Raw genomic sequence first — 24,672 nt, forward strand, 5'->3', positions numbered from 1 at the left:
ACAACAAAAGGATTGTGGTAGCCCTAATATTTGGTGGGGTGCAAAACTCTCATGAGCACAGAGGGAGAACAGTACTTTCTTTCATGGACAAATCAAAAATACAAAAATACACCCACCAGGCATCCCAGACTCAGATGGCATAGGGAATCTATCCTGTGTTAAGATATATATGCTAAATGAGTCTGCATGGTTTTTTTTTTGTTGTTTTGAGAAAATACATCACACACATACACCTCTCAACACCATTTTTTCTGATACCTAAACATTTCAGAACACTTTGCAGAAACTTGTTTTGGGGGAGGAGATCCTGAAAATATGAATCAAATCCCAAATCTTGCCGTCTGGCTCATCTTTCCCAGGATGATGCCCTCTAGACGATCTTTTCTCCCTGGCCTACCTTAGGAAACGATAAGGGGTCTATTTTGGACAATGGTGGAAAGTGTTGGGATGAGTATTTGCTCCCAGCTCTCATCCCCCAGTTTCACATCCCTTCCTCTCCCGTGTAGGACATTCCTAAGGAGTCTTAAGAGTCCCAACTTTATCTCTGCCTTTCTGTGGGAGGACTTTCAACAAGTTTACCTCTACTTTGGACTCAGCCACCTCATTTAGCCCCATCCCAGGGTTCCTCAGCTTGGTGCTGCTCCCTCATTCCCTCTGGGGACATTCTTTGGTGCTGACTTTCTTTCCCCTCACTTCAATTTTCTTCTCATCCCCTTTTCAAATCTTGCCACTGGTTAAATTCTTAAAAGTCTTGAAAGTATCACCCTCATTCTTTAACCACTCCATCTTAAATGTGGATACTGGAAATGCAATAAAATTCCTGTTTGTATCTGGGGTCTTGGTTATATTATCCACTTATAAATTATAAATTCACTGTTGTCTATCCTTCTCCCCTAGGTCTGAAACTGTTGCTGCTTTGGCAGTAGTACAGAATAAACTTTATACTATGTAACTTCTCACTTTCCTCCCCCACAGGCAATTAGGGTTGCTTTATTACTGATAAATGATCCAGTTACTGACTGGGCTTTCACATGCTAGAAAAGCAGAGCAGGTAACTTTTGCTATCTACTTGCCACCCAAGTGATCTTGAAAAGTCTCTCTTGGGTCTCAGTTTTTTATGTGAAAATAAAGGCATAGTACTAAGTAATCTCTAAGTCCATCAATAGCTATGATCTTGCCATTGAAACTTGTATTCAACCTCCTCCACCATCTTCTGCATAACTGTCTCCCTAAAATCCACAAAAAAGGTCTCATCCCTCTCAAAGTTTCCAACTTTGTCTATCATCCAAAGTGTCCTGGATCGTGACTACCTTCCTTAGCTTCCCTTAGAAAGAAGGCATTTCTTGAACTCTTGGTCTCTGTGCTACAGGCTTCAGGTAGGCAGCATGTCTTGTGTGGGAGAAGGGAATGAGAAATAAAATCAACTCTTCTTACTGGTACTAACGATTCATTCATTGGTTAGAGTAAGCCTGACAATTTAAAGAGCCCTCTATCCTTTCCATAGGTTTGAATTCTGTTTCTAACATTGTGTGACCCTGGACAATTTAAGAGTCACAGTTCCTTCATCTCTTCATAGGGATAACAATGTTTACCCACTTTGCCAATGACTTCAGAATCATTGAAAGGAAAATTATTCATAAACTTTAAAACTGCTATGGAGATGTGTATTATTTGAGTTTAGTACAAGAGGCTTGGTCTAAGGACCATGCTGGGCCTCCTTATGGGCTGCAAGGCTTGGATGAAATCAGTTACTATCCTCCCCCAGTGTCTTTAGGTGAGATCAAGTTCAATATAACCAGATTATATTAGAAGGGGAAAAGAAGTCACAAAAAGACAATATGCCCCAAATGGATAGGGGTGCCCTCAAAGAGGGGAGTCACATTCTCTGTTATAGTGTGGAAAGGAAGGGATTGAATATGTGTAAAAAGCTTTCTTAAAACTTCGTTTAGCACCATGGGTAGAAAGCTAACCTCTCAATTCTACCGTGCCCCATTTCTCCCTTCCTCCCCTACCAGCTATTTAGCATCCCTGGATAAATCTCCAAGTATTGGAGAGTCCCTAAGGGGGAATCCACAGGAAATGGCCTGGATTCAATATACACTAAAGATAAGGTGTAAAATCATTCTGTGTTCATGTCAAAAGCCTGCATACTCCTAACTCCAAATAGCTATCTCCAAAAGTTATTTGGGAGAACTATTCATAGCTTCAATGTACCGTTATCCCTTCCATATTGTGGTTTTCCTCATTGTGGTTTTGATATAATGCAGGTTGGTACGAGAAATTAAATAGAAATTTTTGGGAAGTTTTGCAGAAGCTTCAGGCACACAAAGGAGGCCAACAGACAACACAGAAAAAGTTTAGAGACCCTTAAATGCATAAAATATATGTATAGTATTATATAATAACATATATTTTAATATTGTAAACACCCCATAAAAGAAAATGAAAAAATTCAGACTTCTCTGGTACAAGGAGAGCTAAAAAATTTTAAGCAGATTTTCCAGATTAAGGGGATACTGTGCTCCTAACCTCCCCCCATCCCCATAATTTAGAAGGGACTATAATCCTCTTTTTCTATATCCTTTATTGGTGATCTCATCAACTCTTATTGATTCAACTATAATTTCTAGGCAAATGACTCCCAAATCTACATACCCAGTTCTCATCTCTCTCCTGAGCTGCAGTCCTGCATCACAAACTTCCTGTTGAACATCTTCATCTGGATGTTTCAAAAGTATCTTTAAAATACCACATATCCCAAACAGGACTCATTATCTTGCCCTCTGCCCTGCCATGGTCCTTACTCTTCATCTGGAATAGATCCATCTGGACCAGAGACTATCTTCCTTCCAGGATGGACTAAAATACTTGGTGTGGTCCTTGGAGTTGGGTTTGTCTAATGAGTGGAAATTCTCCCAAAGAGCTACATGTAGCTGGCCCCAGGGCATGCTTCAAAACCACATACCCAGGACATCTTGATATATTGACATCTACCCTTCTGCCACAAATTACCATCCCATCCTATATATGACCCAATGAATAAAGGCATGAAAATGAACTAGCTGATGGCTTAACACCCCATATTCCTGTATTCCCCCAAACAAAAGCTCCTCTATCACATGCTGTCTCTCCCTTAAAATATAAGCTACTTTAGGGGAAGTACTGATTTTTGTTTATATATCACTAGCATCTACTATAGTGATTAGCACATAGTAGGTGCTTAATGCTTTTCTTCAGTTAGTTATTCCTTCATTGCCCTCTCTAATCTGTCCTTTCTCCAAATTTTCCTATTTCTATCTAGGGTACTACCATCCTTCTAGTCAACCAGGTTAACAACCTTGAAGTCATTTTTGGTTTTCTCACTTATCTCATATCCAATCATTTACCAAGTTTCATATCATCTCATACATTCCTTTTCTTGACACACATATTATCCACACTATCATAATTTTTCCATTTTGTCTTTGTGTTGCCCCAAAGTTTAGTACAGTGCCTGGCACATAGCAGATTTTTAATAATACTTTTCTTGACACACATATTATACACACTATCATAATTCAAGCCTTAACACCCTTCGCTATTGTAATAGCCTTCTGGTCTCCCATTTCTCAGTTTTCCAATCTATTCTCTATATAGCTTCCAAAATAATCTTCCTAAAGCCTAAGCAATATTCCACCACTACTCAAGTATCTCAGTGGCTCTCAATTGCTTTTAACATAAAATACCCAAATTCTCAGTTTTGCATTTTTGGTTCTAGCCTACTTTTTCCAGATTTAATATTACTCTTTCATGTACTCTTCATTTCAGCCAAGGTTCACACTTTCCTGAACTTATTTCCTGTCTCTTTGCCTTTGTGCAAAATACCCCTTAAGCCTGGAATAATACATTTATTTTCTCTTCCTCTTTTGCTTCTTAAAATCCTTTGTAATTTTTCAGTTACGGCCATCTCTTCGTGACCCCATTTGGGTTTTTCTTGGCAAAGATACTAGAGAGGTTTGTCATTTCCTTCTCCAGCTCATTTTAAGATGTGAAAACTGAGTCAAATGGGGTTCAAGTGATTTGTGCAGGCAAATGAGGCAAGTGACTTGCCCAGAGTCAGGTAGCCAAGTAAGTGCCTGAGGTCAGATTTGAACTTAGGTTTTCCTGACTCCAGACCTGATGCTCTAGCCACTACGACACTTGGTTACCAGTTAGAATTCTTAACTTCCTTCAAGATTCAATGTGAGTGTTACCTCCCAAGGGGAAAGTCTCCTGATTAACTTGTATTTATCTGTCTAAAAAAGTGTAGCGACAACATGGCATAGCAGGAAATGTGCGGGGTTGTACTCAGGAAAACCTCCCTTGCCCTTGCCTTGGGCATTAGCTAGGTGACACTGGAACTTCTAAGCGCTTCAAGCAGTTACATAGGACTTCACTACTACTAGGTTATAGACTGCTGCAATCTTTGTCAGTACTGGAGTTTCTCCAGAGGATATCACATATCTTTTGTTTATGCATACAATATTACATTGATTCTACTAACCATCAGCTATTAAACGCTTATGCACCAGGTCCTGTGCTGACACACTGTGGAGAATAAGCTTTATTAGGGCAGGGATTATTTTCCATTTTGTCTTTGTTTGCCCCAAGGTTTAGCACAGTGCCTGGCACATAGCAGATTTTTAATAAGTATTTAGTAAGCTTATTTGTAGGATTGTATTAGGCCTTAAAGCTATGTACGAATCCTGCACCACCTGCTGCCTCCAATTGCTGAAGCAACAGTGACCCTTAATGGCCAGGCTGGAAATTACAGCTCCAGTAACCTTTGGGAAGGACATAAATGGGTGAGCTAGAAGCAATTTAGGGATTATAGAATCATAGGTTTTAGAACTGAATGAGAGCTAAATTCAATTTTAAAGATAAAAGAGGCTTGCTGGCTATCATTTCTCATTTCACAAATGAGGAAATTGGGGCTCACAAAGTACCTGGCCCATAGAAGCTGCTTAATATAATTCTAGTTGACCAGACCTTACTTGATTCTCGGTGGTTCATAAAGTAAATTAATTCCTTTCCCCATATCTTCCAGTTGTTATTATAAAACACAACACAAAATGAAACCTGAGAATACTCAAGGCTATCCTTGACACAAAGTAATCACTCACATTCTACACAGACACACTTGCTCATACAAACTCCTCACAGGGAGGGCGATGGGTCAGGGTGGAGATAGTTAAGTGTTTTCTGCACTGATCATTGGAAAGCCTACATTTTTAGTTATATCTCTGCTGTCTACTAGCTGTGTGGTCGTGGGTCATTTCTGCTCTTTTAAGCCATAGTTCTCCTATCTGTAAAATGGGGGTGATTCCTATCCTGCCTACTTCACAAGGCTGAGAATCTTAAATGAAACTATGGATATGAAAATACTTTATAAAGTAGTTTGGCCTGGAAGAGTCAGGATGAAAGATTTAGAGCTACAAGGGATCACAGAGGTCATTTAATCTAATTCCTTTCTGTTTTAGGTGGGGACATTGAGGACCAGAGGTTCGTTGATTTTCCCCAGGCCTCATTTGCTAAACATTCACATCCCATGAACTTAGGATTCAAACCTAGGTCCTTTAACTCCAGATCCAAACCACAAGCTGCTTCCCTACCTAACTGAACCAGGTACAGCCACCTCAGGGAAGAAAAAGAAAGCCCCTTCCTTCAACTTCCTTCCCACCTCTCCCCACCCTTACCCCAAGATTCAGAGAGAATACAGAGTCACTGGGAGAATATCAGCTTCATGTTGAGTGAAAAAAACTGAAGCTGGAGAGTAGGGGTGGAGCATGGAAGATCAGGGGAATGAGGTATAGTAGCATAGAGTCACAGCATACTCCCTCCCATTACCCCTGGCACAGCCCTTTGCTCCCTCCAACCAGGCAAAGAGCGTGTGAGCCAGCTCCTCCACCTATCCCCGCTTTCCAGGCTCAGGAGTAGCTGCTGTGTCTTCGGCGGAGGAGGGAGGCAGAGGGCATTGTGGAATCCTCTTGGTCGCTCTCACAGGCTCTCTGGATGAAGAGAGGCAAAGGGTGACCTGACTGTGGGGTCATGTCAAAGCTCCCTCTCTAGTGCTCAGGTCCCAGGGATGCTCAGGAGGACCCTATCCCTGCCATGCTGGGCCACTCAAGTATGGGATTCAGCTGGGGCCATGTCCATATGGTGCAAGTGTGCATAGCTGTGGAGATGCAGGCGGGCTGGGGGCAGCTCAGAGAAAACAAGAAGACTAAAGGGAGTTGATAAGGAAACATGTAGAGAGGTTGGGGTGGGAGGAGGGTCTCACCAGATCCTCATCCTCCTTGGCTTGGTAGAAGAGCATATTCATTCCACAGAAGTGACTACAGGGAGTGATCATGTGGCAGGAGAGCTAGAATGGGTGAAAAGAGGGAGGAAAGGGTCTCTATCAGCTCCACTCTCCTACTCTCATGTGGTGTACAAAGAGTCAGGAAGCCCAGGCTCAGAGCTCAGACCCAACACTAAACTGTGTGGTCATAGGCCAGTCACAATCTCTGCACCTCAGTCTGGTCTGTAAGGTGTGGCTGGTGCTTGCCACAGGAGAAGTGTTTGGTAAACCTTAAAGTGACAGATTAGCCTCACTCCCATGCCCGCCTTTGAGGCCCCCTGACAGAGGTGGCTGGTTAAGGGAAAAAGGCGCCGGATTTAGAGGACCTGGCTCAGAGGGGCTTGGCTGCCGACTGTGAGACTTTGGGCTTAATTTCCTGGTCCTCTGTAAAAATGAAAGGGTTGGACTGGATGATCTAAAGTCCTCCTAGCTCTACTTCCCATGGTCCTATGTATGATCCTTCCAACTGGGAGACTCTGGGGCTTTTATGAACCCGGGGGCTGAGCTGAAATCCCAAAGAACCCAAGGCTAAGTTAACAAAGGGAAACAGGCATCTGTGTGGCTCACCTTCCACTTACGCTGAGAATTGAACTTGCGGAAGTTAGTTATGTTGATCGAGGCAGACTCTCGATTCCTCTCCTGTTTTATGGTCAGAGGCTAAGGACACAACAGATGCCGACTCACTTAGTTGTCCTCCTGACCCCCGGCAGCCCAGGCTGGCCTGCTCAGCCCCCTCCCTCACCCACCAAGCCATCAGGGAACCATGCATTTCACCCTGCATGCTTCCAGGCCCGGGGTTTTCAGGGTAGGAAATAAACCCACATTCTCATGCCTAATACCTTAATCCATGGGTGGAGAAGAGCTTGAGATGATGTCATTCGCTCCCTGTCAAGCAGAAAGAAAGGGTTGGCACAGCCCAAGATCCCTGTCCCCATTATTTCTTGGCACTTCCCATTCTCATCAAGCCAAACTGCTCCTTCCCTATCCCCATCTTCATTTTCCTCTCTGCCTAATCTCATCTCCAAGTCTATTCTCACGAAGGTTAGTCACTTCCTGAAGGGATAGGCTTAATTTCTCTCCACCCAGCCTTACTTCCTCCCCTCCATGAAAGGACTATGAAATTAAATTTTAGAGTGGGAACAGACCTTAGACATCATCTAATCCAATTTCCTCATTTTCCAGTGAAAAAACTAAAAGATTAAATGACTTGCTCAAAGTCATCCAAGTAATTATTTCTAAGTGATAAAGTTAGGATTTGAACCCAGATCCTGATTCCAAATCCAGTATTCTTTCCATGGTATCCTTTTGTCTAGAGACTTTCTAGATCATTCAGCCTTGGCAGGCGGGAACCCGTAAAGGAAATAAGGCAGTGGTTGAGATTAGGGCAGAAGGATTGAGACATACAGTTGGAAGAGAGAATGGAGGGGTGAAGGACAATGTTCAAGGGTGGATGCTCATTAGATACTTGGGGTTAATAACCAGCATCTGGCTGATGAAGTCCTTGGCTATGGCTGATGTGGAATTGAAGTAGGTGTCCTCATAGTCAAAAGTGCCTTTGATAATATTAGTGACAGTATCATTTTCCATTTTGTCCTGGAAAGGGGATACTCCGCTGAGCCTGTGGATCCACAGAGTGGGCATTCAAAGTAGGTACATCAGAAGAAAGGAAATCATCAAACCTTCCCCCAGGAACCCAGAAAGCTTGGTCCAATTCACAGAGTCTCAGAATTGGAAGGGGCTCAAAAGCTATTTAGTCAAGCTAGGTCCCAACTACTTCACCTCAGGCTTGTAGTATTGCTATGGAGACACTTAAGAACCATCTCCCATTACCTCTCCCTTTACCCATTCTTAGTCTAATAATACATCTTCCCTCCAGTGCCATCCCAGCCTCCCTCCAGGGAATCCTCTTGCCCATGCTGAACTGCTGGAAGGATGTTCCCCTTTGTTCTCCCACCATGAGAGAAGTGGTTGGAGGAAAGGTGATGCTCTGGTGTATGGGATGGTGGTGGGATACTGGGGAGGAAGTACTCACAGGATATAGGTAATGACACCAACACTCCTAGAATAAAAGGAGGGGCTGGATCAGAGAGGTGACTACTTTAGAACCTCAAGTCACAGATCTCAATTCCAAATAATGGGGAGAAAGACACAACATGAAGAGGCTAGAAAAATAGAGCAAAGAAACATGGAAATGGTAGAACATAAGGTAAAGGAGGAGATTAGGGAAAGGAAGGGGAAAGAAGGGAGAAAAGGGAGAAAAGGAAATAAAACCAGAGTTGGAAGAGAAAAGAGGAAAAACTGGGAGGAGAAAAACAGGAAGAGGAGGGAGTGACAAAGAATCAGATCTAAGAAAAAAAGAGGGAGGAAAAAAAATACTGAAGGAAAGGTACAGAAAAAACACATGACCAAAAAGATAGAAGTCTTCCAAGTGGTAGAAACCCCAGGGTCCTCCCGTCATCCTCCCCAGCTCCCTCCTCAACCCTTTCTTCCTATCCCGCAGCCCTCACCACATGTCAGCAACAACAGTGAGAGGTTCCAACTTGATCACTTCCGGAGCTGAAAGGGGAAAACGCTCATCCTGAGGGAGCCCAGGGTGGTGTCCTCCACTCCTGGTCCCCACTCCGCCCTGCAGCTCGGCTCCTGAGTACCTGGGCTAGGAAGCCCTGGCAGGTGCCAGACTGGAATTCCTATGCAGAGGAAGATTTGTGGGAAGGAGGAAGGAGCTGGGGCTGAGGAGGGAAGGGAAAGGGGGCCATAAAGGATCAATAGGGTGAGAAGGTGAGAATGATTCTTTAAGGAAATGGAGTAAAATATCTCACTGAGGACAGATGGAGAAGGGCTGAAACTGCAGCAAGGAAGGATTGTAGCTAGATAGCTGGTTAAGACATGAATGATGGAATAAGAAAGCTGATAAGAGGAAAAAGCCTCATTGGCATTCATCTCTCAGTGGATATGAGTTCCTAGTAAAGTAAAAGACTTAAAAGGCTAAAGACTAAGGAAGGTGAACTTTTCCTTAAAAAAACAAACAAAAAAACCCAACCCAAAACTATTGTAATAAGACACTGGATTAAGGGACAAGACACCTTGATGAAAGGCAAGGTTATGGCTGAGATGACCTCAGGAAGGTCAACTATTCCAAACTTAGTAAGTTACAGACAAATAGGCTCTGGGAATTTGAAGGAAGAGCAAAGATGGAGAATCCGAGATCCTAGAGCCCAATCTCTCTACCTACCAACATACTCAGGAAGCCCACACCGACTGACGAGGCACATGTTTTTCTCAATTTTCTGGGCCATTCCGAAGCCAATTATCTTGATCTTAGGTTTAATAACATCTTTCTGCTGTAGCATGATGTTCTCAGGCTAGGGAGAGGGAAAAAGAAATTCTTGGCCAGCTCTCAGTTCTTACATCATCAATTCAAATTTATTCAACCCAGGTTTGCAGTACCTGCTATAGCCATAAGGGATGGGAGAAGTGCAAGCAATATTCTAATACTATATCACTTCTTATGTCCCAGTTCTGGTACCCGACCAGCTCCCAAATCTATGGTGTCTCCAATAATAATAATCATGCACGTATATTTGCTTGTATATATCTTTTTTCCCACAACCACCATCTAAACCCTGAGTTCCCAGGCTCCTGTTCTTTGCCCTTATTTCACCATCTTTGACATTCTAGTGTCAGCAAAACCTGTCCCCTATATCCATTCTATGTAAGGAGCGAGGTATCTTGTGAACTTTGGGAGTGATCTCTATATCAATTGAAATATACCAGTTTTGTAGTGTAGGAGCTGTCTTTATATACTTGGATTTTATTTTAATGGGAAGGAAAGTTAAATATCTAGTTCACTAAGGGGTTATATGATAATGAATAGAGATGGAGTGACTTAAGCCCAGCCTAATGTCAAAAAGGATTCATAATTCACTAAAAGTGAATTTGGGATTTAAAGAGTGATCTTGGCCCAGAGAACCCAAGTGAGTGAATCCCAAACTGGATTTGGCTATGCTTCTGGAGGCAATAAGAAATATGTCATAGAATGCTTGGTCATCTCATCTTGTAATGTTCAAAATGAATAAAAACAACAAAAAGCAAAACCTCCAAACTCTTATATAGACAAAGTTGCATTTTGCAACAAGGCATCTTACAAAGGATGAAGGAGTATAGAATTTCTATTAAGTACTATAAAAGATCTCCCAAATCAAATCAACTTATATCTTGATACATAGTGACTTCCATGTGAAAGCAAGGAAAAAATGTCAGAAAACATGATTAAGAAATGAAACTAAATGTTTGAGAGATACTCAAAAGCATTATACCTGTATATCATGCTTTAAGAAAAATGTTAGAATATGCTAAAAATGGAATATAACAAGCATTTTTAAAAACTGAAACCAATTAAATCATAATGTAGCTTATAATTATCAAAATTCTGAGTTCATGGATCTGCCGTCTCTTAAAAATCTCTCTGGCTTTTTCCCTATGTAGGATTTTCTCTGGGAACATCAGAATTTGATTCATATCTCCTCTCTGTTCAGTCTCTTTGCATTTCTTTGACCTTGCAGCCTCCCCCTTTTAAAATTTAAATCCAAGAGTATAAATCCAAGATTTGTATAAACTAGCCATTCAGTCAATATAGTGTTACAATGAACAACTCAAATTTAAGATAATTTCATACCTTCTTACAGTGAGTTCTGACATCAATGTCAGAACAAAGAAACATATCAAGAGGCAACAAGTATTCAGGGGAAGGAATTTAGTGTTGCTAGATCATCACCCCTAATAAAATTAAATTCCTAGGAATTTTACACTTTGGTCAGGAAAGACTCCTCCTAGGATGTACTTGGGAATGTGTGTATATATGTGTGTGTGTGTGTATAACATTTATATATGTATAAATAGTTAAGAAAAGATCCAATTATTCTTTTGGTTTCTAATGTTTAACAGAAATGTGTTGCATTTTGCCAAAAAAATTTCTATTGACAAATTTTGTTGGTGTTTGTATTATGCTTGTGATATAACATAGTAGGCTCTTGGTTAATATTTTATTTAAAAGTTTTACATCAATGTTCAATAGATATTCATCTATAATCATCTTTGTGTTGATTTCCCCTAATTTAGAAATAGATGTATTTGTGTCATAGAATGAATTTTATAGGATCCCATCTTATTTTTTCTTTCGTTCTCTTTTTTTCAAACAGTTCTTGTAATACTGGACTTGTTATTTCTTGAATGCTTGCTAGAATTCACTCATAAATTCATCAGGGTTCTAGGGTAGTTTTTCCCCCCTTTTGGGAATTCATTTATGTTTTTTCATTTTTTCCCCTAAGATTCAGTTATTTATGCGCTCTATTTCCTGTTGTTAATTAATCTGGGTACTTTATATTTTTATAAATGTTGAATTAATCCATTTTAGTTAAGATTGTCAGTTTTATTGGCATATAATTTAAAGTTTCTAAAAAAATTTTTTTCACTTAATTGGTTGGGAATTCATCTTTTAATTTTTGATGCTTGAATAATTTGGTCTTCTTTTAAAATCAAGTTAGTTAATGGCTTATCTACCTTTTTTAAAAAAAAAACTCCTACTTTTATTAAATTTTTTTCTTTCAATTTTGTTAATTTTTTTTTCTATGTCTATTTTGGAATTCAATCAGATGGGGTTAATTTATCGGTTTGCTAGATTTTAAAAATTTTTTAATTGCATGATCAATTCATTGATTTATTTATTTTTTTATTGTTGAAAATATTTAGAATTGTAAAATTTCCCCTACTGACTGCTTTGGCTGTATCTCAAAAATGTTGACTATGGAGTCATTAGATTTAATGAAATTTTTCATTTCTACCATTTGTTTTTTAGTGCACCATTTCTTTAAAGTGATTATTTAGTCTCTCATTGATTTTAATTTTCTTCAATGAATCTTTATATAAAATAATTTTTATTATGTTATGGTCACTAATGGTTATGTTTAATATTGTTTCTCTGTATTTGTGATGCTATTATGTATGCCCTAATGGCCAATTTTTGTAGAAATGTCATAAACAACTGAAGATATATATATTCCTTTCTATTTCCATTCAATAATCATGACATATATCATAACCAACTTTTAAAAAATTCTATTAACTTCTTTTTCATTTATTTTTGTCAGAATTATCTTAACTCTATGAAGAGTATACCAAGGTTCACCATCATCATAGCTTTTACTATCTATTTCTTCTAATTTAGCTTTTCCTTTAAGTATTAAGATGGTATGCCATTTGCTATGTTACATAATGAAAATTTTGATACCGTTAAGCAAAAATAATTTCCATGTTTATCTCACTTTTTGTTGGGGCACTGACTGAAATCATGATTGTTATCCTTGCTTTTTATAGTTCAGCTGAGGCATAATATATTTTTGCCCCAATTACTTATTTTTAACTCTTTATGTTTCAAGTGGGTAGCTTGTAACCAACATATTGAAGTCTTCTTTCTAATCCATTTTATGGGTGAATTCATTCCATTCACTCAGTTATGATTGTTGTTTATTTCTCTCCATACTATTTTCTTATTTTTTTCTCTTGTTATTCCCCACTTCCTCTTTATTCCTTTCTAACTGCTCATGATCCCTCATCCCCTTTCCAAGTTTAGGATTTGTTTTGCTTATGGTTAATCCCTCCCTGCAGCTATCATCCTTCTTATATTCCCTTTTCTCCTCTTCCTCTTTTCTCTTGTTTCTCTGTTGAATTGAATGCATTTCAACAGCAAATTTTATGTGTGTTCTGCTCTCTTTTGGCTAGTTCAGATGAAAAAGAGATTCAAGCATTACCTACTTCCAACTTCATTCTTCACTTTTTATATAGACATCTACTTGCATTCTCTATGTAAATTAAGTTCATGTATCCTTTTCCTTCCTCTCTTTCTTCTTTCAAATCATCAAAACATGACAAGACCAATCATGTCATTTGACACTCTCTATGACCCTTGATGACATTAGGGTTCTGAAAGAATTCTCCTAAAATTCCTTGTCCCCATTAGAATGTAAAAGGTTTGTCTTTATAAAGTTCTTTCTGATCCCTTTTATTTGCCTTCTTAAAATTTCTCTTGACTCCCACGTTCTTGTTTTAAAGTTTCTATTCCACCTAGTCTTTTCCTAGGATTTCTTGGAATTCCTATATTTCATTGTAGGCAATTTTTTTCCTTTGTAGAATTAAGTTGTTTTGCTGAGTAGGTTATTCTTAGCTGTAGATTCTTTTGCCTTTTGAAATATCACACTCCCCACTCCTTTATAATGGTAGCTGTTAAATCTTGTGTGATCCTGACCAAAGTTCCTTGGTAATTTAATTCTTTCTGGTTGCTGCCAGCATTTTTAAAATTTGCATGCTTAGCATTTTAGCAATGATATTTCTGGAAGTTTTCATTTTGGGATTTCTTTCATGAAGTAATTTATGGATTATTCTGTCTTCACCTTCCCTTCTTGTTTGAATATCTCTAAACAATTTTATTTCATGATTTCTTTAATCTCTTTTTTTTTGATGCTGGACTTTCAAGTAACCCAATGATATTCTCATATTCTCTCTCTCTTTCTTTCTTCTCTCTCTCTCTCTCTCTCTCTCTCTCTCTCACACACACACACACACACACACACACACACACACACATACATACATACACAGTAGCCTTGCCTAGGATCACAGAACTGATGTCTGAGACCAAGTTTGAATTCAGATCCTCTTGATTCCAGGGCCACTGTTATATCCATTGAACCACTTAATTGCCCCATAGTCCAGTAATTCTTAAGTTACTTCTCCTCAATCTGTTTTCCAGGTCTGTTGTTTTTTGCTATGCGACACCTTATATTTTCTTCTTTTTTTTCAATCTTTTCACTTTAATATTTCTTGTTTCCTAAAGTCATCATTCTATTTGGCCTATTGTAACTTCTGGAGAATTTACTAAAATTTGTATTTTAGTTATTAATTCTCTTTACAACTCTCTTTACCATAGTTATTTCTTTTCTAATTTTTTTCTCTATCACTTTCAATTTATTTCGAACCAATCTTGTGGGCAAACTGGGCATTTCCCTTTAAGGTTTGCTTGTAGGTATTTTGAAATTATTTTCTTCTGGATTTGTGTTTTGGTTATTTCTAGCACCATAATAGCTCTTTTGTCTTTGTTTACTCATTCTGGTTTATGATATCTCCCCTCCTCAGGGATAAAACTGAGTTGAAGCTTTTTGCTTTATCCCAGAATCCAAGGTCACTCCTTGACCAATATTGAGGCCCTGTTCTTCCTAATAATCCATACTAAGGCTTCTTTCTTTGGAATTGTACTAAAGCTCTTCTGTTTAGCCTACTGGCTAAATCCAATGTCCCGCCTTCTCTAGGGATCCAACTCTGAGCAATGGAACCAAGTCATGTGCTGGGAGAGATTGGGGCAGGTAGTAGAAAGAGAACTGAGCTGCACTGCTTCTTTCTACTCTGTTACTATCTTTCTATCTATCTATCTACATTTTTTAAAAAATCTAAGTTGGTTTATGAGTTTTATCTGTAACCAAATTCGTCTTTTTATTCAATTCCTCTTTTTTCCCTAATCAGAACAGTTTCTATCTTAAGAATTTCATTCCTTAAAGCATTTTATCTTTCTTGGGCTTACTTCGCCAGTAGAATTTTAACTTATAATCCCTACCAATCCTTTCTCTGAAGCTTTAAAATGTTCATCTCAAATCTAGGGTACAATATTAGGCTGTGCGCAGCTTTCTTCTTCTTCCCTATCATAAATTCCAAGATACATTTCCCAAGACCTCATAATTTTTATTTCAGTAATGAATTCTTCCTTGTTGGTCAGAACCAGGTAGCAACTATGAGCTCCCTATATTGCTTTCTCTACTTTTTAGGAGTTTGAAATTAACATAAAAACAAACCAAGAATGCATCAGCTGTTCTATTTTTGGAACATAGATGAAGTCTATGTCATGCTTAAGGGTGGGTCCTAAATTCCTCACCTATTTCTTCCTTCTAGATATGTGGTATATGAAATATCAGCAAGACTATCATTTCTGTTCCTCCCTCTCTTTGTCTTTACCCAGATATTCTCCAACATGTGTGCCCATGCTCGTCTATGATTTTATCTCCTGAGTATATTTTTGTAGAGGGCTGAACCTATTGAGTCGATGCACTGAGGGTCAGGACTGCTGAGTACTTGAGGGTAACTACCGATTGGACAATAAATACTCTATGGGTGTATGCTTGGAAAATGGTCTTTTCCACTATCCTGTGTTGGCTCAATGATTGGCGTATACATAGGACTGTAGGAGGGACTAGGGGGTGGGGTAAGACTAGCCAGAGTCACACTTGGGCGGTAGACAAGGGAGAAGGCCGTCGCAGAGATTTTGTTTCCATTCTGTTCCATCCTGCATCTAAGGACCAAGAATAAAGACTGAGGACTTTTGCTTATCCTGACTCCGGCTGATTCTGAGGTGTCCTGGGAGCTAGTGCAGTCGTCACATATCTTCCTCTTATATAATGCCACTCTGTCCTTCACTCACACACTCTTATCCAGTGCTTAGCACAATGCTTGCTTCTTATAGGACCTTAAATGTTTACTGAATGAATGAATGAATGAATATGGTATGCTTTTCTAATTAAGCAAGACTATATCCGATCAAATATGTTTTTAAAAATGAAAATGAAAAGATAACAGATGAAAACTAGATCAAATCTATCAGAATTTCTGTAACTAACAATTTTCTTCATCAATGACAGTGACATCATGGGTATATAGGTAGAAGAGACTTCAGTAACATCTAATTTAACTGCCTCATTTTACAAATCAGGAAGTTGAGACACAGGGACACAATACCTTACAATCAGGGTCAGGATTTGAACCCAGGTTATCTGCCTCAAAGATCGATGTTTATTCCACTGCACCATACTACTTCCTTAAAACTACACCTTAAGAGGTACTAAGAGGTTAAGTGGACATACCACATTCACACAATCATTATATGTAAATAAGTGGGATTTGAAAGCAAGTCTTCCTCTCTATGAGCTATTCCATGATCATCTATTTAGATTCTACTATTTCAGTCTATGGTGTACCCCCCCCAAAAAAAGGTAGAGGAAATATGAATACTAAACTAGGACAAAGACAAGGCAGAAAGTATAAATAGAGGAAATTTGTACTGTAGGAGACCAAGTCTTGAGAGCATTGCGGTATCAATCCTCAAGCTACTCATATATATTGTTAAGAAAGGAAGATATTACAGAATTGGGGGGGGGGGAATCACATACAGTATTACTAACCCAAAAATGATGATTAAGAGGACAGCAATAACTTTTAACTTAAATGCCCAGTTTCTCATCTTTATAAAATTTTAGAATGATCTACATATGTATCAAATGTTTCTTTGAAGAAAATAAATGAGAAGAGAGCAGGTTGATTACTGCAAACAACACTTTACTACAAGGCACATCTTCAAAATCATGCAACTGACTAAAAAGTGTATAAAAAAACAAGATCCCACTGTGCTTATTGTTTGTTGACTATTTTAAATAAAAGCATTTGACTCAGTAGATCAAAATGCAGCCTTAAAGGCTCCATTCCTACAACATATTGATTCCTTGATTGGTGCAACAATAGAGAATTTTGTTTGATGATACTGATTATCAATATCAAGCAAGACATAAAAAAGGGAGACATATGCTCACCAAAGGTGTTTGCGACTGTCATGGAAGATAGGTCTAGTGCAGAATCCAAATGGAAAAGGTATTCCCTATAGATTGTTCTCCAGATGCTCCTGTTGGTGGATTACAGGATCATAGTTTTAGAACTGATAGGGACATTAGAGGTCATCTAGTCCAACCCATTCATATTATTGTGTTGATTTTATCCAGCCCTGGAATACCATAGAGCTTTCTAAATGAGATCTACAACCACTCATAAGTTTAAACTAACAATCCACATAGGAAAAGCCAAGTGGATGAAATAGGGATTTGAACAGACCTTATTGATTTGATTCATCAGTACATATATCTTAGATAAACACTGCAAACAAACCGTGAGCCTCATGAGACCAAAGCTTACTGGAGGAAGATTATGGGCTAGATTGTTTTGGGAAAACTATGCAACATTTCCATGATCCCAAGTTACTCCCTGAAATTAAAATCCATTTTTAAATATCAATATTCTTCAAATGATGCTCAATGATTGAGCCATCAGATTGCAGCATTATACCAATGATTATTTTCATGAAAAAAAGTGTCATAAAATACATCATTTAGGAGATATATGTTCAAAAACAGGTGGGCTAGTCATACATCAGTAGCAAAAAGTAATAGATGAATAGTTTGAAACTGAACTCTTTTTAACTATGATTAATCTTGGCTCTGGAAAAAGAGATGAAGAAAGTGCCTCCCCCATTTCATTACAGAGGTCAAGAGGACGACGGGTGCAAAATGATACACTGTCATTCATAATTACTATATATCATTCATTTTGTTCAGTTCCTTTTCTCTGTTACAACAGAACATTTGCTGAGTGTTCAGGAATACTTATGTCTGAAAATGACATTGATTTTTAAAAACACAAAGTATCAATAAAACTTTAAAAAGATAGATATCTTAAGTGCTACACTGGTACTCATAATATTGAAAGAGCTAGAAAATCTTCAATATTTGGAGCAGATGGGTAACTAGGTGACACAGTGGATAGAGCACCAACCCTGAAGTCAGGAGGACCTGAGTTCAAATTTGACCTCAGACACTTAATACTTCCTAGCTGTGTGACCCTGAGCAAGTCACTTAACCCCAATTGCCTCAGGGGGAAAATTTTGAGCAGACCTCCTATTTATGAAACAGAATGGACTAGTCACATGAGATAAGGTATGGATGTTGTACAATCTGCACACTGCAAGAAGTACCCATATTACTGAACTCATAGATTGACTGAAGCAGTTGGGAAATATATTCCCTTGAATATCCACAAATCACATCCCAACATGTCTCAGTGATATTTCTTAAGAGAGCAAATAGTCTTCCTCACATTAGTATTTTTAGCTTCTCTTGTTTGCCCATACTTTACATATTGTGCTTAAATTTCTGATGCCATGGATTTTACTGGTAGAACCTTTCTTATATTTGTCTCCTTTGAATTACGGGAACTCTGTATTAAAATGTAAGCACTTAATAGTGTTTGTCTGATTATCTTTTATGTTGCAGGTCCTATTTATTCTCTGTAATAACTGCTTTATATTGCAGCCAATTTTCTCTCACCCTTTTCAGTTTAAAAGCCTTCCTAATCATATTTGAAAGATTCTGGATAATATGTGTATATATATATGTATATATATATATACACATATATATATTTACCCACATTCATTAAATGTATATCACTTCATACTAAGAGTATATTTTAAAGCATAATCTAGAAATCTCATTTTAGATACCATTTCATGTAGTACCTAAAATATAGAAAAATCTCCTTGCTTTTCTAAAGTCCCTAGATTTCCCATTCCTATATCTTTGCTCATGTTGCTTTCCTCTACCTGGAGTGCCCTTCCTTATAATCCTTATTCCATTTGTCAAGATGGAATAAGAAAACCTCAGAACAGAAGAGAACCTCAGAAGGTTTACAATCCAAACTATATCCAAACAGGAGTCACTTCTATGAACATTCCCAATATGTGATTATCCATCTTGCTTTTAAAGACCTTGAGTGAGAAGAAACCTCCCAAGGTAGCTCATTTCCCATTTAAAGAGCTAGAGTTCTTAGGAAATTTGTCCTTTTATTAAGCCTCAATCTGTCTATTAGCAATTTACATTGAGTTCAATGCTCTTCGCCTTCAGCAAAGTAAGATTTCCTACTTTTGTGTTTCTGTAAAACTCACCTTAAAAGTTGAGTTATTATACTTAACATACATAGCAATGTTTATGGCTATATTGCCTAGATCATAATCATAACTCATGTTAACAACTGAAAAGCACCTAATATATGTGAGGCAATGTAATAGAATGTTAAATTGTCAAGAATCTTAGAGATTAGTCCAGAAGTTCTTAAGCTGGGGCCTGTGGACAGACTTCAAGAAGTCTGTGAATTTGGATGGGAAAGAAATTCTATTTCTATTTCTAATAGTCTCCAAATTGAAATTTAGCATTTCCTTCAAATGTTAAAAAATAACAACTACATTTTGGGATGGGGGGCATAGGTTTAACCAGACTGAAATAGAGACTATGACATAAATAAGGTTAAGAATTCCTATTCTAATCCAACTAAATTATAAAACAATTCAGGATAAGTAAGGATTATATTTTGAACAGCATGGTATCTATCATTTTCCCTTGAACACAGCAAATTTTGTTGAATCCAATTCAATTGGACATTTGCTTTTTAAGCACCTTCAACTATGTGCAAAGTATTATACTAAGTGAGAAGATACAAAAATGAAAAGTAACAGTTCCTTCCTTCAAATTGGGATGGGAGACTCATGTACACCAATATATAAACCAATAAATATAATACGAGAGAAAGTATTATAGAGCAAAATATAAATTGACAAAATGATCTCAGAAAAATTGGAGAAAAGACATTACTTTATACTGGAAGGATAGGGGAAGATACAGTAAACGTGGCACATGAGCTAAACCTTGAAAGAAAACTAACAGGAAGAGATGAAGAGAAAGTTCCTTTCAATTGTATTATCTTCTCACTAATAAACAACAAAAGCAGGAGATGGAAGAACAAGACTAAGGAATTTATATCAAGAAATCAATAGTAGATCAGTTTGACCACAATTTAAGAGTATGTGAAAGAGAATTATGTAAAATAGTACTTGGAAAAAGTGATGAGGAGATTGTGGAGGATCTTCAGTGTTAATCAGAGGAATTTGTATCTAATGCTATATATAATATATAACCTCTAAAGTCCCTGCCAATTCTAATTTTATGATCCTATGAGTCCAGTAGGAAGCCACTGAATTTTTTTGAATAGGGAAGTGACATAAATGAATGAATGTTGAATGGATTTCTTAGCTCGGAGAAAAGGACCTCTAATCCAGACACCTGTAGTACTAATGTGATCAAAAGAGGTCACTACCTTGAGGTCAAAGTGCGCGATGTTCAAGGAATGCATATAAACCAATCCATCCAGGAGTTGTAACAGAAAGTCTGAGGCTTCAGGCTCTGACATTGACTCCTTTTCAGCCACAAAGTCAAAAAACTCCCCTCCCTGGATCCTGCAGGAAGAAAGAACATAGGTAGGGGGCAAACTAGACTTTACAAGACCTTCTAATGCCCCCAGTATTCTACAAATTTCCTTTGACAAGGAACCCTTTAGCCAGGATTCCAAATTCTAAGACCTAGTTATGTCTAATTTTTCTTTAAGATCCACACAAGTTCTTTAAATTTTGACTTCAAAGATCCTTTATTCTTCCTTAGAGTATTCATGGATTCCCTCCCTCCCTTCTTTAAATCACTAGAACCTCCCTCAAGATCTCCCTCATTCTCTCCTATACCCACAAAACTTGGTTCTCCCTTCAGAATCTCCCAGGATTCCAATTCCTTCTCAGATCCCCAAGAGCTTCTTCATAGACTTCTCAAGGATCCTATCTTCTTGGACCTTAAGATCCCTGAATCCCTTTAAGACCCTTCAGGCTTCCCTCCCCCTTTGGAGAAGCACGCTTCCCATCCCAGGACACTCACAGCTCCAACACCAGCACCATCTGGACCTGGCAGATGAAGACGTCATGCAGCTGCATGATGTGACGGTGTTGCAGCTGCTGCAGGATTTCCACCTCTCGATTTACCACCTTACGTTCTATCCCTATTCTGCTGCCTTTCCTCCGACGCATCCTGATGAATTTGGCCGCATAAGATATCCCTGAGGACCGTTCCCGGCATCTCCAAACTGTGGCAAAGTGCCCACTGAAGGGGTAAGAGAGTGTGGGGCAAGAAGTACCAGAGTGCTCTAATCAGTGTTTCTCAAATGGACCTCGGGCAAGATTCTTGCCTTGCTCATGCAGTTCCATCTACCTGGGATGCCCTTACTTCCCCTCTACAATTATAAAGGAAAAAAAAAAATGCTAGCCATCCTTCAAGGTCCAACTTACATGTCACCTTCTTCACTTAGACTTCCCTGCTTTTCCTGGCAAGAAAATTGCCCTCCTTCCACTTGATTCCTTTAGAATTTTGTTGTAACACTCACAAGACTTTTTTTAGATTAGATTTTCAATTAGATGAAAGAGGAGATTCTTTGCCTCAATGAGTGCAGTCTCAGTTAAACCAATTGAAGACTTTAGCTTAAAAAGGCCAAGGGCTTCCACTGCATCCAAGGCCATTCCAGTCCTCCTGATCTATATCTGGCCACTGGACCCAGATGGCTCTGGAGGGAAAAGTGAGGCCGGAAAATGAGGTATCACCTTCATGATATCATGGTCTTCTTGAAGAATAAAGGACAAACAGCAAGGCACCTCTATACTGCCTTGTATTATAGTTATGTGTGCCCATCTCATAACACCTATAAGCTTGTAGGTTCCTTGAGGGCAGAGATCACTTTTTATGCACTTGACAGTGAGCTAGTAGTCAATCAAGAAGTCAGACTTATATAGGCTGTTTTGCCACTAACTAGATGTGTGACCTTGGAAAAGCCATTTGGGTCTTTCAGTTTCAGTTTTGATGTGCTATAATAATATAAACAGCATCCATAGAGTATATGCACTCAGAAATCAATTCAATAAATGTTAAGCATTATTATTATAATATGTGTGTGTGTGAAGTTTCACGGGCTTACTTATGGAATACATAAATATTAAAGCCCAAAGGGCAATGTGGCAACATGCAACATCCTAAAGGTGTATCCACCAAATGTAAGCTAAGCAGGTACAACAATCTGGAATTTGGGTGCCTAGTCTAACTAATCGCTCCAAAGCATTTGGGGAGGAGGAGAAGATTTCAATATCTGAGTATCCTTGTTGGGAATAATGGAAAGAGAAAATCAGGGATCTGGTCTCAATAGAACCATACCAATCAACTAACAGGTATTTATTTTGTGTCTACTGATTACCCTGTGTAGAGGACTCAGAGGACCAGGAGCTCCCATCAGTGGAAAAATTCTCAAGTCTAATCTTCATCCTTCAACAATCACTCATAATTCAATCAATAGTTAATTGTATATAGTCCTACGCTAGAGTCTAGCATAGACTGCTAGAGTATAGGAGGGATTTAAAGACATGTAAAACAGAATCCTGTCCTCGGGATACTTCCAGTATTCTGGGGAATTATCATTCCATATTATAATAAGTGTCTGAATCTATAAAATTATCTATTGAAATATTTGTAACAATTACCTGACTTTTATAAGGTCCACTTCTTGAGAAACCTTTTTATAAACAAAAAATATAACTAATATAAGGCAATAAATGTGATAAGTACCAAGTGAGCATTTGCTTTCTAGGAAAGCAAATAAGTGAAGTTAATTTCAGGATAAGGTAATAAGGAAATAAAGAGTTGTAGGATGAACTGGTTCAAATTAATGCCTAGAATTTTTGTTTTTCTTCCCGGGTTATTTATACCTTCTGAATTCAATTCTCCCTGTGCAACAAGAAAACTGTTCGGTTCTGCACACATATATTGTATCTAGGATATACTGCAACCCATTCAACATGTAAAGGACTCTTGCCATCTGGGGGAAGGGGTGGAGGGAGGGAGGGGAAAAATCGGAACAGAAGTGAATGCAAGGGATAATGCTGTAAAAAATTACCCTGGCATGCGTTCTATCAATAAAAAGTTATTTAAAAAAATAAATAAAAATAAAATAAAAAAACAAATTAATGCCTAGATAAATAGAGGAGGTTAGTGCTAGGGGAGGGTATTCATCCATTCCCTCCAGATGGGAAAGACAGCATAACACAAAGTTTAAAATGAGCAGGGGCATATTTGCAGGGCCCAGGAGCAGCTCTCTGAGCAGAACGGAGGGGAGGGGAGTGCTTTGTGGCACTTTGACAACAGCAAGGTAAGGGCCACCTAGGCTAAAACCCAAAGTTGGGCTTCCAGCCAGGAAGCCAGACATCCTCTTTCCCATGTTGGCCCAGGGACAGGGCACCAGCCTCAAAGCCCATTTCACCTGCCCAGCTTATCCTGCAGCTCATACAGCTCCTCCACATTGCCTGGTGGGACCAGGGACATGGTACGGGGCGTTCCAGTCCACAAGCACACTGTCTGCTTCTGTCACGGATACTCCAGCATCCTTCGCACTACCCAGCTCAGCCTGGGGAGAAAGGGCACAGCTTGCCCACAGTCCCAACTATCTCCCAAACACTAACGGGCAAGTGAAAACAAACACCACAAACAGATACAGGCAAACAACTGGCACACTGACGGGTTGTCAGCAATGATTCATTTCAGATCCTGGGGACTGGCAAGCACCTGACCAGAAGGCATCGGGACCCTGATAGCCAACCCCTAGAGGCCCTCCAGTGGGCCAAGGCCTCAGACTGGCCAGTCCTGCCCACACAAGCCGGCAAAAAGGTTCCGGTCATTCTCTTGGACCCGTTCTCCCCTATCTGACCTCGAACAGTCCTGTCTGTTCTAAATCTAAAATAATACGAGGCTCTCCTTACACCCCCCCCCCCCACACACACAGAGCCCCTTCCTCAGCTGCCCCTCCCCCACATAGCTGCTTCTCAGCCCCCTTTCCTTACTGCGCTCCGACGGCTCCCCCAGACGCTCCCTCGGCCCACTTTGGCCTTTCAATCCTCCCCAGCCCATCTTCCCCTCAGCCCCTCCCCCCTCATTTCATTGTGCCCCCTGCTCAGCCCCCCCTTCCATAGAGACCCCGCCCCCTCACTGGACTCCTGGCCCAGCCTCAGGTCCGACTCCGCCTCCAACTTAGCAGCCGCCGGTTTGCACATAGGCCTAACGGCCCCGCCCCCTCCAACGGCCCGCGCGTGCCCAGAGCACAGGCTGGGATGGGAGGAACCGGGCCCGCGGAGGGGGCGGGCCTGCCAACCTCGGCGTCCAGACGGGACGGAGAACTGAAAGCCAATTAGGATGAGGAGCAGAGTCCCCGAGTGTTACATAAACGGGGATTGGGAAAAATAAGCCAATCAAAAGCGAGAAGCGAAGTTTCTAAGGCGTTCATCGAGGGAGGAGCCAGGTAGGAAAGGGGCGGGGCTAGAGGTTGGACGCCGCGGCTCGAGCTTCCGAGGAGTTCCTTCGCCTCTCCCCTGAGCGTCTCCTCCCTTGATTTCCCCCAACGAAAGCCGGCTTAGTCTATTAAATCTCAAGCCCCCACCCCTTTGGGGCCCGACACTGACTACTGAATCCAGCCTGCATTTCCTAAAGGAT

At 39.6% G+C, this 24,672-nt stretch overlaps 1 protein-coding gene across 7 annotated transcripts; it reads right to left on the minus strand.

The window, feature by feature from the left end:
* Window positions 1-5,739: 5,739 nt before the first annotated feature.
* LOC127559759 (death-associated protein kinase 2-like) lies at window positions 5,740-24,267 on the minus strand. Of its 7 annotated transcripts, none has more exons than XM_051993754.1 (12): window positions 24,173-24,264; window positions 23,450-23,593; window positions 21,031-21,252; window positions 20,426-20,564; window positions 9,591-9,720; window positions 8,866-8,914; window positions 8,391-8,417; window positions 7,824-7,976; window positions 7,198-7,243; window positions 6,926-7,015; window positions 6,299-6,382; window positions 5,740-6,026 (listed from the first exon to the last, which is right to left on the minus strand). In XM_051993754.1, the coding sequence occupies exons 2-12, from the start codon at window positions 23,509-23,511 to the stop codon at window positions 5,946-5,948; spliced, it is 1,083 nt and encodes a 360-aa protein (XP_051849714.1). In that variant the 5' UTR covers window positions 23,512-23,593; window positions 24,173-24,264; the 3' UTR covers window positions 5,740-5,945. The 7 variants fall into 7 exon arrangements, with proteins under 7 accessions (XP_051849714.1, XP_051849716.1, XP_051849718.1 ...); XM_051993756.1 differs by lacking the exon at window positions 24,173-24,264 and adding an exon at window positions 24,027-24,083; XM_051993758.1 differs by lacking the exon at window positions 24,173-24,264 and adding an exon at window positions 22,674-22,705 and having other exon boundaries at window positions 23,450-23,925.
* Window positions 24,268-24,672: the final 405 nt, after the last annotated feature.

This window comes from Antechinus flavipes, chromosome 4, assembly GCF_016432865.1.
Source record: "Antechinus flavipes isolate AdamAnt ecotype Samford, QLD, Australia chromosome 4, AdamAnt_v2, whole genome shotgun sequence".
In the NCBI taxonomy this organism is placed as follows: Eukaryota; Metazoa; Chordata; class Mammalia; order Dasyuromorphia; family Dasyuridae; genus Antechinus; species Antechinus flavipes.